This window comes from Mauremys mutica, chromosome 9 (assembly GCF_020497125.1).
Source record: "Mauremys mutica isolate MM-2020 ecotype Southern chromosome 9, ASM2049712v1, whole genome shotgun sequence".
Lineage (NCBI taxonomy): Eukaryota > Metazoa > Chordata > Testudines > Geoemydidae > Mauremys > Mauremys mutica.
In genome coordinates, this window is record NC_059080.1 from 6,917,800 (window position 1) to 6,934,923 (window position 17,124).

Sequence of the window (17,124 nt, forward strand, 5' to 3'; positions counted from 1 at the left end):
TTTTTAAGTGAGGAGAAACTAGGGGGTACGCAAGACAAATCAGACTCCTGAAAGGGGTACATTTGTCTGGAAAGGCTGAGAACCACTGTCCTAAGTGATTCACTTTAATCATCTCCCACTGTTTTAGTTCTGGAAACAGTTGTGATAACCACCCCGCCCCTACGGAGTAGGCCACAATCATATATAAAATCCCTGGCTCACAGTGATAGACACACTTAATACGATATGTTCCCCCCAAAGATACTGCATATGGTTCCAATATCTGTCACAGGTCTAGACCACTTTAAAACAGAAAATTAAGGGCATTCACGTGTGTTACCTGTATACAAAGGAAATTTTCAGATTTTGCTGAATTTTCCAGACTCAAGGCTTGGATTTTAAATCAATAGAGTAAAGTTTCCAACTTTTTCTTGAAGGAATTAAACAGACAGACAGGCTAATATAGCACTAAGATACCATACAAACTCCTCTCATTCTTTTTAATCCTTAGTTTAGGTTGTTTGCTTTGAAACTCAACCCAACAATGCAATATGCTGAGCATGCGCCAAACGTCTGGCAAATGTGTGCTCTGCTGCTGCAGTGGTACATAGCTAACACCCTCTGGCTTCATGTGCTAACATTCCATTCAGCTCAAAAGCCCCTGCTGCAGGAAATGCTTGTCAAACCGCACACAAATTCCAGAGGCAGAAAAAAGGCACTTGGAAAACTCACGCTAGATTAGCAGTGTCCAGCATTAGCTAGGATCTGAGGAAAGTTTGCGGAATCAATGGCTATTAGCCAAGATGGTCAGAGACGCAACCACATGCTCTGGGTGCCCCTAATCTCCATGCCATTCAGTCCAGACGCTGGGACTGGAGGACATCTGATGATGGATCACTCAACAGATTGCCCGGTTCTGTTCATTCCCTTGGAAGCATCTGGCACTGGCCACTGTCAGAAAACAGGATACTATGCTAAATAGACCATTGGTCTGACCGTATATAGCCGTTCTTATTTAATGTAAAAGCTAAAGCCATGCACACCGAGTAGCATGGGTGAAGTCGGCAATCCCTCTCACACTCATCCCCCTTATTCCCCAATGCCTCCCCACCTCCTACACCATACATGGGGTCAGGGGGAGGCCAGGATGTCAGAGCACTGCTCTGGGAGTCTCCTGCTCAGCTCCTGAAGTTGCCCCACCCCATGCTAGCAGAGGGGGAGATTTTGCCCTACCTATGAAAGTTTACTTATACCTAGATCCATGGGAGTTTGGAAAGGTGGGTTTTCACACAGGCAGATGTGCCCACACACCTCTGCTGGAATGCAGATTAAATAATCAAGATGAACTCACAATACAGGCTGCCGTTCTGCGAAGAAAAGAGCTGTGCGAAACGTGCTCCATAAATACCCAGGGCAGCACACAAGCCCCAAGCCTGGCTTCGGAGCCCAGAGAGCATTTACAGAATGATCAATATAGCGCCTTCAGATTTGCAGAAGCCAAAGATTGCAGCCAGTATCTCTACAGTTACATAGTACATTCCATCCGCAAGCATGTCACCAGCTATCCACTCCGAGTTTCATGTGCAATGCAGCGCAGTCACCTCTAGCGTGAGCTGTGGCTGTCAGACCTCTCTGGACTGCAGAACATGAGCATGACAGTTAGGCCAGGAAGTAAAGATTATTGCTTTGAAACTAGAGAAGAAAGCAAGGCCACAGACAAAGTCTGTTGTACTTATGAGGCTACAGCAAGCACCACGAACCTGAGATCCAGGAGCGAGAGGCAGGGCCATTCACACAATGCCTTCTAAATCTGAAGAAGAATGCTGGAGATTAGGAAGCAAGTACCAAGTCCCACAATCCCTTTAAAGGCTCCAAGAGGCAGCAGACTGGAGCCAAATATGGTTTGCTAGCATCTCTCCAGCTCAAGAGAGAGGAAATGAAAGCACTGCCAGAAATGCACTCAGGGAACTCTAACCAGGATGTTGCAAACTTCCCCATTCAGAAAGAGAAAGAAATTTAAAAAAAAAAGGAAAAATCCCACTAACATTTTTATGAAACATACGAGGCTCACTGTACAAGCACAGCCTTTCCTTGTTCGAAGAAGGAATAACGTACAAAGCACACAGTTCTCTAGTTATAACAGAGACCATGGTCTACCAGCGAGACAGGTCTGCCTCTTCCTCACATCTGCTCTTCCATCAGCCAGTCTGCATTAGCATCAGTACTGAGTCTTGCAATTCTGCTTTTACTTTTCCTCCTCCATTTTTTTCAACTGCAACAGCTAGGACAAGCATAAAGCCCCAATTAACCTGCTGCACCCCAGAGATCTGGACAGAGAATGCCACAAGGTGGAGAAACTCTGCTGTTATGTGGTCCAACCAGCCTTCTCTTCCCAGCCTAGCTTGTCCTGCTTTGTCCACTTTCTGGTAACCTTCTGCACTAGAAACGTGCTCTCTATCCCAGGAAATTCTAAGGCACCTGACACTATAGTATGTCAACACCAATTAAGACACAAACAGTTGGGCGACCCATTACAAATTATTCTGGTTTTCCAGTTAACAAGTAAGCGAACACACATACAAAATCTTCTACATAACTAACAAAGGTTATTTGTTCATTTTGCTGTAGAACTGAAAGCTGCTATTTTGACAACAGCAATAAATAGTTCATCATTTTACAAACCATAGTAACAGGTTACTGACTAATTGGTCGAAGGAGACCTTAACTGCAGTGTTCTCAGCAATTTAAAAGCAGAGGCTGCCGTTTTTTATGTGTAATATACACATTAATGTGTATATTAGAGAGAGAGAATTTAGGGATTTTTCTACTTTATTTAATCAAGATTTAGATTTTGCTATAAAAACCAAAAAGAAAATACATTGCTTATCTATGAGTCAAGTGTCAGTCTCATCGTCTGGTGGATCTAAGTGCTTTTTCCATGTATGAAAGGCTAGTAATCAGCATGGGCGTTACTATAAGAAATGTCATAGCTTCCCGTGGCACAAGGCTCCTCCACCGAGGAGATGAATCACACAATTAAGTTTTTCCACAGGCTGAATTATGACGCTCCTCTGTAAGTGGCTGGATGTTTGCAGGATAGGTCTGGGAACAAGACCTCCCAAATATTTTTCAGATTTAGCTTGCACAGGTAAGCAGTGGCAGATCAAATGTATTTTGGTCTAAAGAGCATGGAAGCCCTGATCAAGTGTGTGTGTGGGGGGGGGGGGAAGAAATGAGTCTGGGGGTGGTCACTCACTGCTTCATCATCCCCTGCAGAAAGCTTAGGGAAGAAGATTATTGCTGTCTGTTGACAGGATATTACATGCATTCTCTCCCTACCTGCTGGAAACACCTCCCCAGCAGGGAGTGCATGCAGAGGTACCGTTAACACTTGGATGCCAGGAGGATCAGAAGACACTGGCTGTGCAGATATACTGGACCTCTACACAAGGGTTCCAGCAATCTGTGGATGCCCCGAGATCCACAGGACCTCACCACTGACCAAGGGGAAAGGGTGTCTTGGCAAGTGAGGAAGATCAAGCACCCCTACCTGCTTCACCTGAGTACAACCTCTTCTTGAGATGTTTCAGGGCCACCACCTGCACTCACTCCACATTCAATTAGTCTCTACTGTGACTTATGCTGCTACCTGCAGACCTTCCAACAAAGCTTCACTCACAGTTGAGCTGCTGGGGATCAGGACCACCCCAACACAAAGCCAATGCTCAGTGGGTTTTGAGGCTATTAGAGGTTTTTAATCAGGTTCTGATAGAGCAAAAGCTCTTTCACAAGTGTCTTGCAAATGGGGCTGGAGGATTAGGAGTTATTAGGCCAACATGCATGTACAACATGGTAGGTCTGAAATTACCCCAGCCGCCTCCTCCTTTGGCTATTACAACGCCATTTGGACAGCTCCTGCCTCTGTACAAGGGGTTGGAAATAGATTGCATGTTATACCACCTATGCGGACTTGCAGTATATTATTCAGCCACTAGATGTCACCACCTGCTGTAGTGCATATGCCAGAGGATATTGCTCCTGGTAAACAAGGGAGACAGAACTGGAACTCAAGCTATGTACATTTTCAAACAATTTTAGGTATAGTTGTAACTGTTTGCTATAATCAGACACCTCCTATTGAAGAGGAGCTGTGATTCCATAGATCAAGACACAGTTAGAGTGGCTTTATGAACTCCCCATGTCCCCAAACCCACCTCCCTTGAGGCGAAAACTTGCAGGAAACTGAGCGCAAGCCTATGGAGTTTCATTCACTCATAGGGTTTCCTTCAGATAGGGGCAAGCTGATCCTATAATAATGAGGTAACAGAAGGACCAGAAATATGTGAAAATGAGATGGGAGGTGAAGACAGAAAAGGGAAGAGAAACTGGGAAAGAAGAGAAATCACTTAAGTCTCATTCTCACAACATTCGACGTTCCCCTCGCCTCAACAGAGCAACAGCCCCTATGGTGCACAAGACCAGGAAATGCAGGAATAGGTCTGACAGGAAACAAAAGCTTAAAACAGGGGTTCTCAAACTGGGGGTTGGGACCCCTAGGGGGTCATGAGGTTATGACTTGGGGGGGGGTCATGAGTTGTCAGACTCCACCCCAATCCCCACTTTGCCTCCAGCATTTATAATAGTGTTAAATATATAAACATGTGTTTTTAATGTATAAAGGGGGGCGGTCACACTCAGAGGCTTGTGATGTGAAAGAGGTCGCCAGGACAAGAGTCTGAAAACCCCTGGCTTAGAACCTATTTCAGCTGTGTTACCAAACAATCATCATGTCTTCTAAGCCTATCAATCCATTTGGAAGCTATGCTCATAGACACGCTAATCAACTTTCAAACTTGAAATCCAAACATTTAGGGCTCCTTTTCAAAACATCAGCCTAGAAACAAACACAAACTGTACTTTAAAGTATTCACTCTCCATCTGAGATTTTAAAAGTCACGAGTGTGCTGAAGCTGTTCCACTAAGAGTCTTTATGCTAGTCTGCCCTTCAAAATCCACCCTATGAAAGGCACATTTTCAGAGCCATGCACAGGTGCACAACTCCCATAACTCAACAATGTGATTTTTTGCCCTGCTTTGAGTGTGTATTGCTTAGCTGTATATGTTACAACACCACCAGAGCACTATTGCTGCAATATATCACAGTTTCCATCATGTACAAATCAAGATAAGCATTGTAAACTTCACAAAAATATTTTAAAAGAGGATTACTGCTGTGTTCCAAGCACCCTCTTTTGCAATAAGTTCCAGTTCAGGCATGGAGCAACTGTAAGTAATGGATTTACTATACAAAGTAACCAATTCTGAGTTCCAAACACACATCTCCTTTGGAAAGCCTATGAGAGGAGGACATCTGCACAGCAAAAATGTCAGGCTGATGGTTTTCTTCAAATCATTTAAGGGTTGTTGAGTTTCTTTCCCTGCGTAAGACAAAGGATCAAGCGTGGTTGCTGACGACAGAGATAAACACGTATAACAAATGGATCCAGGTTCAATCCCTCACTCACTGGAGGCAGAGTGGATCTGGGTCAGGTGGTGCTCCCTCCCTCCTCGCCCCCCAGGGGGGCTTGCCAGGCCTGTCAAAGGCACACAGTTTAGGGACCACTGTGTTACTCTAACAGAAACAACAAGAAGTGTCTTTCCTGAGGCTCCGAGCAACAGAAACAACCACGTGGGGAATATACTTGAAACAACCAAACTAATCAAAACAACTTCTAAATTCACTACAGCTGTTTTCACTCCACAAGGCAAATCACAAACAGCTGTCCTAGAAAAGGATCTATGGTGGGCGGGGGAGAGAGACATTTTAAAAAGTGAAATCTGCTAAAAACTGGAGATACTTACAGAGCATACAACAATACAAAGCTTCTCCCCAACTGAAGGGAATCACAGCCTACCCTAAATATAGCCAAAAGGCTTAGGAAGTATTAAGTCAAGTTATTCAGCTTAGATCTTCTGAAGTAACAGTTTTTGGCCTTCTCTACACTTCAGGGGAAATTCGATCTAAGCTACACATTTGATTTACGTGAATAGCGTAACTCAAATAGACATAGCTTAGATCTACTTACCGTGGGGTCCACACTACGTGACGTCAACAGGAGATGCTCTCCCGTCGACTCTTCTCGATGAGGTGGAGTACAAGAGTTGACAGGAGAGCAATCTGCGGTCGATTTAGCGGGTCTACCGCCAATGCATTGATCCCCCAGTAAGTGTAAACAAGCCCTTAGTCTAACCACCCTCGTATCGTTCCATTTACCAACTGATGCAGAAGGGAAAAAACTGATCTATACTTAAAAAAGCGCGCACACACACACGCACACAGCGGCAATTTTCAAAAGTCAGCAGATCTATAGCAAACTAAGTATCAGAGGGGTAGCCGTGTTAGTCTGTACCCACAAAAACAACAAGGAGTCCGGTGGCACCTTGAAAACAGATTCATTTGGGCATAAGCTTTCGTGGGTAAAAAAACAACTTCTTCAGATGTGAGTTTATCTGAAGAAGTGGGTTTAGGTGCCACTCATTATAGCAAACTAGGCTCTCTGTCTGGGTCAGTTTTATTGCCACATCACCTCATTTTTATCATAATGCTTGTAGCAGTTTTTTACATGACTGTTTGCAGTTACTTACTATTCACAGAAGTGGCAGTTAAATTAATACCTGGCTGCAACACTTCTACTAAACATTTACTAATTAAGTAACTAAACAGACTATTCTTACCCGCATGGACCATAATCTTAGCCATAGTTCCTGGTTTATAGAGAATTCCATAACTCTTAATCCAAATCTAGCTTCTATAGCAAAGAGGCATTCGATACAATGTGAAAATCCAGGGAAGCAAAATATTGGTTTTAAAATATAAAAAAAACCCTAGCAAGATCAAAAGGAAAACAACCTCTACACAAAACCTGAGCAAAGATCAGTGTGGTATGAAGTGGAGCGCATTCAACTCAAACAAATGCTTTCCAGGAGGAGGGGTCATTTAACTAGGGAAGCAGGGACAAGCTGGAAAGTTACTTTCATTATGGGGTGTTTTGATGGCAGATTCTAATTGGAAGGTTGAAGTCCAATGCTTTAAGGAGAGCAAAGCTGGAGTTTTAAAGAAAGATCCTTTCACCTGTATTCGGGCTCATGCTCTTCACATAATTTCAGCCAGAAAAATATAGCCAAGGTTGCAACAAACGTAACACCAAATGCAAACTGCGTTATACAGAATCAACTTCTCTTTTTAAAAACACAGGTGAAGGAAAAAAAGAGTCAGAATTAGTTATGTAGTTATCATCATAAGCCACCATAATAAATAGATGAATAAGATATAGCAGGGAAAATATATTCCCTTACCCAGAGTGAGGATAAAGAAGACTTTTTACATGGCTTTTATGGTGAAATATAGATTCATAGACTCTAGGACTGGAAGGGACCTCGAGTCCAGTCCCCTGCCCTCATATCTCAATAATGTTGTGCTAGCAAAATCTCTGAGCCTGTTTGCAATCTCCTTCAAACCACCTTAAACTGATGTTGCTCCACAGATTTTGACAGAGTGTGTCATTCTTGATTCCAACAGGCCTTATCGCCCTCAAGGTATAAAAACCTCAAAGTCTGACTGTTTCAGGCTTATTTGGAAGGGATGTCCATTTCTGCTAGTGCATGAAACTTAATCCAGCTGAATGGTAAACAGCCATTTACAGGCTGCCCAAGCAGCGCAATCAGGCAGGGAGAAGGAACCACTATCATTGCAAGCTGTTTTCTTGGCCACAAGTGCTGCACGGTTCAGACTTCAACTTGAGCAAGTTTCATGTCACCTGCTCCACCCGCTGTCCAACCCTAACTAACCTCAGGCCTGTGCTTCTGATATGATCCACTTTCCTTGCTATGGATTCTTGACCCAAACTTTGGGAGCAGCTGACAGGCCAGTGAGCCCAGGGGCCTGGGAAGGGTTCTGCCAGGGAACCAAGGAAGGCACTAGCGAGGGAAATCAGCCTGGCTGCTACAGGTGAGCGAGAGCTATCAGGGAAGGGAATGTGCCCCAAGATCATGGGGAGGAGAGGGACATTGGGTTTGATTTTGGGGGGCGGGGGGCTCACGAAGAAGGCTGATATACTGGGGGTAGGTAGGAAAGGATCTGTGATTCTTTTCAGGGCCGGGGGAGGGGGGGGTGGCGGACTGGCCTAAGAACCAGGGAAAACCAAACAAAAAGCTGTCGTTTTTGCCACCAGGTTTTTAGTGCAGTTAATGAACCCTCAATGCTTTGAGGATGTTTACACACACACACACACACACACACACACACGTATGTGACAAGGGGCTTAAAACACTCGGCCAACTTTATCCCTGGTGCAACTCCACCAGTGCCATTGGTGTAACAGCCAGGAATGAAATTGGCCCACCCATTTTCCTCATGCTCGTCCCTCCCCACCCCCATCCTTTGTTTTCACGGGGTGGGCTCTTTCCCCAAGGTGGGACATTACTGTCACACCACCTCAGCTGCCTGGACAGCTGGGCAAGTCCTCAGTCCTTGGAATGTCTGCACAGCCTCTCCCTCTCCTGGAGAGGTTACAAGGCAATGAGCAGCCAAACAAAGGAGATGCATGCAGATTTGCAGACTTGGAATAACACAAGGAAATGGGAACAGAGCGATTAGTGCAACATGTCAGGCAAAATAATAAATACCCAGTGCTTTTCATCAGTCGATTTCAACACGCTTTCCAAAGGAGGGCATTTACAAAGGAGAAATTGCACATCTGGAGAAACTGAGGCACAGAAAGGTGAAGCAACTTGCCCACGGTCACCCAGCAGACTAGTGGCAGAGTCAGGAATAGAATCGGGGCTCCCAAGTCCCACTCCAATGCTCTATCCACTAGACCATGCTGCCTCATAAATAAACGCTTTAAGGAAGGGCTGTTCTCCGTTTTAGAAAGGATGACTTTTGCATGGGGAAAAAATAGTTTTAATAGCCTGAGATTCCAGGAAAAGTTGGCTTGGAAAAAAAAAAAACACTACTTAGAGGGTGGGGCAGGGATAAAACAACTACAAAACTGGAACAAAGAACTTGACTGAGCACAACTCTTCCCGTTGCCAAGAAGGATCAGCTCCTCGCTGGGCTCTAGCAGGGGAGATGAACCCACTGGGAGCAGTTTGTGTAATGATCAACAGCAAGCGCGCAAACGATGAGCCAGCCTTATGCTTCACAGACTCCACAGTGACCTGGAGGGAGACACTGTTTCCTCTTCATGAGGGTTTGGCTCGGTCGTCTGATGGCCCTGCTGATACGTGCAGTGGAAGCGGAAGTGATCTGGGCCAGGTGCCTGGAAATAGTCTCTCAATTACAAAGTCTGCAGCAACAAGCCTCTGGGTCAAGCTGCTGCAAAGACAACTAGACACGCAAAAGGAGGCTACGGCTAATGGTCCTCAGCTCTCCCAGCGGAAGAAAAGGTCACTGGGGCACAGTCTTATTAGACATTTATGTAAACCCCCTAATCACAAAGGATCCCAATGCACTTCAGAACTACAAGGTCATACAGGGCATGAGAACTCCACACACCAGCATGCCCTGGCAAGGGGTGGGGGAGAGAGAGAGAGAGAGGAGGAAGTGGAGTATAGAGATCTTCCTTCTTCCCTCCAGTTCAGAGACAACAGGGTTAGAACAGAGGTGGACATGATTCTAGTTCTATCACCCAACCCCACCCCAGCAGCTAAACATCTCTGGGGAGGGCAAGGACAGAGAATTCTCAACCAGCACATAGAGAGGACAGCTCAGGCTAAAAGAAAATGCTCCTCTCTTCTGCAAGATCGAGGGAGAGTGCCCTGGGAGAGATCCCAGCATCCTTCCTACTTACCAGCAGCTGTTGCCAAGATGGGTAAGGAATGGTGTCCCTAGCCTCTGTTTGTCAGAGGGTGGAGATGGATGGCAGGAGAGAGATCACTTGATCATTGCCTGTTAGGTTCACTCCTTCTGGGGCACCTGGCATTGGCCACTGTCGGTAGACAGATACTGGGCTAGATGGACCTTTGGTCTGACCCAGTACGGCCGTTCTTATGTTCTTATGGGTGGTGGGGAGGCTGGGTTCCTTTCACTGATAAGGACCTTCACCAATGAAGCCTCCACCAGCGCCACCTTCCTCTTCACTACTCTGGTCCCAGAACAACGACTTCAGAGATGCCCCGATGGAGTTTCCCACAACCAGTGAGGAGAGTGAACAGGGTTTTCCCTGACACGATGTACCAAGCGGGGTCAGAGCACAAACGTGTGACCTGACAGGACCTCTGCGTTACGTGGATTGTACTTGTCAATGGTGCAGCAAGGGAAGATGAGCATGTGCCCTCCAAAGCCTGAAATACCCAGGAGCAAAGACCCAGCAATCTAGGTATCAACACAGCTCAGGGCAATGACTGTCAGTCTCCCTCTGCAGAACCGTTGTTTACTGTTCGATGTAGAACTCCAGCGTTGGTCGAGTTTAGAACTATCCCATCTCTCTGCTTAGTCCCACGCATTACATGCTGTAACTTCAGACTGAAATTCAGTCTCTATGCGCTCATGATTATATCCAACACTGGGAGCTCAGCGAGTTGTTAAAAGTTACCAGAAAGCCATGTGATTGCACATGCTCTTCTCAAAACACTTCCAAAAAGCAAACCATCCGGGCTTCACGGGTGGTGGAGACAGGAAGCTGCCCCTTTACTTCCGCCCGCCCGGTTCCCAGAAACCCAATAGATACACCTGAGTTTTCTGCCACTAAATGCCATTGAGGGCAGGAGTCACTTCCGCTCCATTCTATTAGCGCAATTGCAGCTCCACAGTGTAGTAAGGAGACCAAGGCATCGAGCGGTCACTGAGGAGAGCAGCATAGAACTTCCACCCTGTGCAAATGCCCTCAAATCCAAAGGGGTGAAGCCAAAGCTCCCTGCAGATCCCAAAACTACACTTGAAACAGCCACTCCCCAAGGCCCAACTCTAGGTATTTTTAACTCAACTCCTTCCACGCAAGGCATTTTGAGCGACTGAACAGCGCAGCGATGCAAGAGCAGGCAGTGCAGTGTGCGTACTTCTCTGTTTTGCATCACAACAGATGTGAAAATAAGAAACAAAAGGCACATCTCTGAACTAACAGAACAGTCTAAAGAGAGCGATAGTGAGAAACTGCTCTTCACTAACAACCGAGCCACACTGCCCACAACGGCAGCACCAGGACAGCTGTGTGTTGCTAAAGCCCATCGCATCCGTCACCTCTAAACCCCAGAGCAGACACTGGGTTGCTCTTCATTAATTCCTGCTGTTACATGGAAAATGTCGCTCATGCTGACCCAGATGCCATAGCATTCTGAATGAACACACTTGGACTCTTTCGCCTGCCCTGCTGGCTGGCTTGTGAAACCCACCATTTACATCATAAGTAGCATTTTATTTCATTTTATTTTTGGCAGAACAAACTAAAAAGTTTGACCGCTGTGTTGTCAGCACATGAAGCTAGGTGTCACAAGACGACTTGAGAGACGAGAACTGAAGCTGGGTTTTAAAGAGGTCCCGGAGGATGTACAGAAGTCATGAGGCAAATCTAACGCGGTCTCTTCCCTTTTCAAAAATCCAACCCCTTTCACGCTCAGCTCACATCTCTCACTGCTGCCATTTGCAGGCTCTCTCGGAAATCCAATAAGCATTTCCAAGAAAATCCAGTGACTTGAGCCAACAAAAATGAATACAAAGAGGCTTGGGGGGGGGAGGTTCCAAGTTTGCAATTAACTAGTTTGTGTCAGCTGGAAGGGCAATAGTCTGCTGGGTTTTCGGTCCCTTCCCAGTTCTTTGAGAGCCTAGAGTTCTTGAATTATAAAAATACAAAATCTAAACATCCGGCATGGGGTTCTGGTCAGTTTTTACTCAAAACTCTTCCATCTACAGCCATACACTGCTCCTGTCTGACTTCTCTGCATTTGAGCCAACAGGAATCTACCTGCATTGCCCAGGACACGGTTTGAAACCAGCTTTGTTTCATCACCTGGAGCAGTATTCTCCATATCCTATCACCTAGAAAGCAGCTTCTCTTTCTGTTTGTCACCACTTCCACCACCCAGAGGCGAGGTTGTGACCTGTCAGTCAGTCAACTGGTAAAGAGAGACTTGATTTCCAGAGCCTCTGACAACCTGCAGTAGAAGCACTTTCCTCAGTAACCTGTTTCCTGATATAAGGGCTTGATCCGAAGGCCACTGATGTCAATGAAAACAACGAGGAGTCCAGTGGCACCTTAAAGACTAACAGATTTATTTGGGCATAAGCTTTCATGGGTAAAAAAACAAAAAATAAAAAAAAACCCCACACTTCTTCAGATGCATGGAGTGAAAATTGCAGGTTCAGGCATTATTATTATACATGAAGAGAAGGGAGTTACCTTACAAGTGGAGAACTAGTGTTGAAAGGGGCAATTCAATCAGGGTGGATGCAGTCCACTCCCAATAATCCTCGTGTAAAGAACTTATATATCCATGGTGTATATAAGTTACATAAGTTTTGTTTTTTTAATACAGCTTCAAATCAGCTGCCTTCTGAAACAGAAGAGATAGCTGGGTTCAAAGGTTCGCTATTTTATTATCTTATTTCATTAGCATTTTCAATCTGTGAAATAGGAGGCCTGACTCTGACCTCACACCTGTTCTCCCAACAGCGCCACTCCTGTGGCGTCAGTGGATTCATGCCCAATTTACACCCATGTAAATGAGAGCAGAGTCAGGTCAAGCCCTGATATATTTAGTTCCAAGTTTCAGTTTACTGCAAAAACACCACACACAAAAGAGAGGCTTTTCACCCTTGGGCTGTGCGACTGGGAAGTCCCAGTGCAAGCGCAAATTGGGATGAATGAACTGAGAAGTGAGCACGATTATGCTACTAAACTTCAGTAGTTGCAGTGACACATGGCTCAGTTCATTAACCAAAGCAGGCTAGGGTGTCCTCAGGAATCAGCATTTAAGCAATTAATTTCTTGATTGAAAAAAAACAACAACAACAAATACATCCCAGAAAACATGGACTTGTTAGTTAAAGTCAAAGTCATTCTAGTTCACTAACCACAACATTTCTACCCCTCCAGCCTCAATCATTGACTCTTTGTTCATCATTTTCCACAGCCAAAGGGCCACAATCGGCACCTATCAGAGACCATGTATTCTGTGCCTGCCTACTCTGACCGCACTCCTGTCCCTGTTCTTTTATTAGTTGTCCCCCGAACTCAGTTGGGTTTGGAGGTCCTGTACATCCTCCCCTTAGGCTGGGGGGGTGGGGGGAATCCTTTAGCAGTGGGCGTTCCCGGAACCCAATAGCTACTCCAGCCCTGAATTTGTCACAGTCCATTTATTTCCCCTGTTAAACAACCAGAGTTTCTTATCTATTAGCTGCTATGCAAAGCAGTTTATTTTACAAGGCCGGTCTCAACCTTCAAAGCAGTTTCAGTACAAAGCCCAGTGAGAGTGGAAGGGGAAACCCAGCCTGTTACTAGATACCAACCACTCCTCTCTCCACCTCGCTCCCCCCACACACCTCCCTCCCAGGAACCCCCGCTGCTTAGTCTGTAAGTACAGCATCCTAGTATAACTGTAGATCAACTCTCTATTTACACGTATGTATGTAAAAACCAGGACCCACTTTTCAGAGGCGCTGAGCCCCCACAACTCCAGCTGAAGGCAACACAAGTTGTCTGTGCTCAGCATTGGCCCTGAGTAGCTCAGAAGTTGGAAACCCCAAATTAAGACATATTTGAAAAGGTTGGGGAAGTTATCCAAGTCTCCCAGTTCTCATCCACTGGATCATTACTTCTCTATATTGAGTATCCAGAAAGCCCTCTATACATACAGCAAGAGTTATTGTATAGGCGTCTCTTTAGAGATGTGTGGTGCAGGTTTATGGCAAAAGCAGTAGCTGTCTGTGGAGGCCAGTATTTGTATTATTGGCCCAAAACGTGCCTATGACTAACTTCGCTCATGCTGGGTTTAACTTCATTTGTGTACGTCATGGAATCTCCTCCACCTCTATACATAGCTTCCTGTCTGGGACATTGGTGCAAGAGAGAATCCCTAAACATAATGGCAGATGTTCTCCCATCCCCTCAATGACCGTATTCCCAGGACACGGGGCTTTTCTTCTCAAAAACAGGTCTCCTCGTTCCTTCTGAATATTTATTTTGTTTCTTTTTTTTAGATGGGGGGCGGGTCTAGATTTCAGGGGAAACCTCAATTCTTCACGTCAGGAGAACATGACCTCTTTCAGATCAGACAGGAAGCCGTCAGCCCCCAGTGACAGTTGCAACAGCAGAGCAAGCTTCCAGTCACCCCATTTCCTCAGCGATAATTTAAGGCAGTGGCTTTCCTACGTCTCCTTCTGTGGGCCTCAGAGAGTTACTCTCATCCATCAATCGTCCTCCCCAGTTGGTTCTCGACAGGTTTCACTGGGGCTCTCATGCAGTGACCGACACTGTAAGTAGCTGAGACATAAGAGAGGGATCTCACACGCTACCTCTCGTTGTTTATCCTCAGGAAATCCTTTTGGCTCCGGTTCCTATCAGGCTGGCTAATGCAGCTGTAAGCCTTGCCCAGGAGAAAACACATGACCTCATCTGCCTCACCAGAAACTGACAAAGCCACAAAGAGCAGAGACTGCACCAAAGAGGAAAATAAATCCACTCATAGGAAGCCTAAAGACTGTGTTAGCCTCAGTCTAAAGGCAATAACCTAGTGGCTGCTTTCAATCTAGGCACATGGCACGATTCCCACCCGCACCATGTGTAAATGCTTTGGACATGAAAATTACCACCACCAGCACCCCCGCTGCCACCAAGTGGCCTCAGTCCTACACGCTCCTGAGAGTGCTTTTCACTGCAGCAAAAGCAAGGGTATTTCTTATCTTCTGTGCACCCCTGTAAGGAGAGCAACGGTCAGGAAACCTCTCCAAAAAGAAATGGCCAAACCATCTACCACGACGCTGGAATCAATCTCTATAGCACAGTCAGCTATCTCCATGCACTCCCACGAGCTTTGCTGAAGCTTATCTTTCTGGCAAGGGAATCTGGGCGTTTCTTGGCCCGCAATTCATAAGACAGAAGTTTCTTGACACCAGAGTTCCCTTCTAGTAAGATCTGAAATTATGGGAACATTTCGTTGATAAATGGAAAGTTCCATTTCCATCAATTCAGTTTAGTTTAGTTTAGGGAAACAATCTTTCAGGAAGAGAATTCAAATGGGACAAACCTCTGGACACAGGGTCTAATTTCAACACATTCACCTAAATGAACATTGACAAGGTCACTCGAAGGGAGGGAGGAGAGGGGAAGGGAAAAAACAACAAAACAATGAATTTAAGATGACCAATATGGTATGCTCAACAAAGCAACCTATGTCTAGAATAGCAATACTGAATTTTCAACTTGACTTTACAAAACTTGTTAGAGTTTGCCTGCTACTGAGTGAAAGTTCTACAGTAAAATACCAGGCAATTAAAAGTAACCCTCTGACATCAGCGGAATTGTAATGAAGAGTAAGATTTAGCCCAAGAGGTACACCTCTGAGATGTAACATCACTGCTTGGCCTAACAAGCAAGCAATAATGTAGCCTTGTCCTAACATTGCAGAGAGCCTTTATATAAGCAGGATAATCAAAAATATTTTGAGAATATTATTTATTCTCTATATTATTTTCTATATTATTTCTCAGCACTGAATTGTTTTTTCTTAAACCAAAACAGACACAGTATAATTAGTGCCCAGCCATACTTACTTTTGACAACCAAATTTTGTTACCTTTGGACAGCAAAACTAGAAGAGAACCCTGGCCTTGTTAGTATTAACCTGTCCGGTATTAAGTTCCCTAAAGATATGCTTTGTTGATTTTTATTTCTTGTGCTGAAGTACAAGGAAATAATGTGAACTGCAAGAGCACATGGCCACAAAATTACCATCGTGCAGTTACACATCTGGACGCAGTCACTGCAATAGTCAGGAAGCAAAGAGAGAGACCAGTAAACATGACGTCCTTTAAAAAGGTTCTGTTCACATATTTGCTTCAGTTTCAGTGGGATGCAAATTAGTTACACAATTTGGGTCCAATTCTACAAACCTGTGTGCATGCAAGTAGTCACCACTGTGACTAAACAGGAAGGCTTGTGTAAGGATTACTCACACCAAATCAGCTTGCAGGACCAAACCTTTATGCTGCAATGGTAGTCGGTAGAACAAATTGTACTCTTGTTTCTCACACACACACACACTCCCATTGACAAAAATAGGATTTTTGTGCAAAGAGAGGGCAAAGTTATTTACTAAAGCTACTAACATTCTTAAAAATCCACAAGTATAACAGATACATTTGGACAGTTTAACCTCTGGGCTGCAGTTTAATGTTTTTTTATTCAGTAACAGAGAGGTTCTTCATACATATATTACACTCACAAACTGCAACTATGCAGAAATTCATTTTGTCCTCTTTAAGAAGTTAAGCCTTTCTAATTTAGTCTTCATGAATTTCATCACTGTCATTGATTCATTATTTCCTATTTGGAAAGGTCAAACTAGTTTTAAAAGGTTAGCCACAGTACAACGTTAACAGCTCTTAGCAAGTTGCTTACGCACATTTTTTAAGTGCCGGCCTATAAACATTTCCACTCAAAGTGCAGATCAAACTCTGAGATGACACCAATACAGTGTTTGGAGAATAAAAACCCTCAAAAACACTCCCAGCTGAAATGCAAAACCAGTAACACTATAAGCAAGTGAGAGCATTAGGTGTGTCCTTTGTTCTTTTTCTCCATTATATCTGTATCTACTCTTTCCACTGTCCAAGCACTAAAATAAGAAGTGATCTGTTAAACAAAGTTCTGATGATAGGCCCAAATTATATGTTCTGTTACTCTAATCTAAAGCCACTAGGTTTGCAAAGCAGAAACAGGATGGAATCTCTCTAGTGGTGACGCACGAGTCAGAAAGAACATACCTCGACTTTCGGGTCACATGCTGAGTTTCCTGAGCTAGCAGGTATAAAATACCACCTTTGTTGGCACAGAGCAAGCGTGACCAGGAGTCACAGGGACACACTGTGTAATTTTTGCAGTCACTTTTCAAATTAGAACTGCTCTTCAGATCATTTTCATAGTTGTAAGG

At 44.7% G+C, this 17,124-nt stretch overlaps 1 protein-coding gene across 3 annotated transcripts in view; it reads right to left on the reverse strand.

Annotated features, from left to right (window-relative positions):
• Positions 1-17,124, reverse strand: part of ATP11C (ATPase phospholipid transporting 11C) — a 113,946-nt gene that overhangs the window by 78,943 nt on the left and 17,879 nt on the right. For 2 of the 3 annotated variants that reach the window (XM_045030412.1, XM_045030414.1), the window contains exon 1: positions 6,715-6,780. The exons of the other annotated variant lie outside the window; for it this stretch is intronic. In XM_045030412.1, the coding sequence (XP_044886347.1) occupies positions 6,715-6,765 (51 nt within the window). In that variant the 5' untranslated portion in view covers positions 6,766-6,780. Of the gene's footprint in view, positions 1-6,714; positions 6,781-17,124 lie in introns of those variants that run through there. 3 annotated transcript variants of the gene reach the window in all.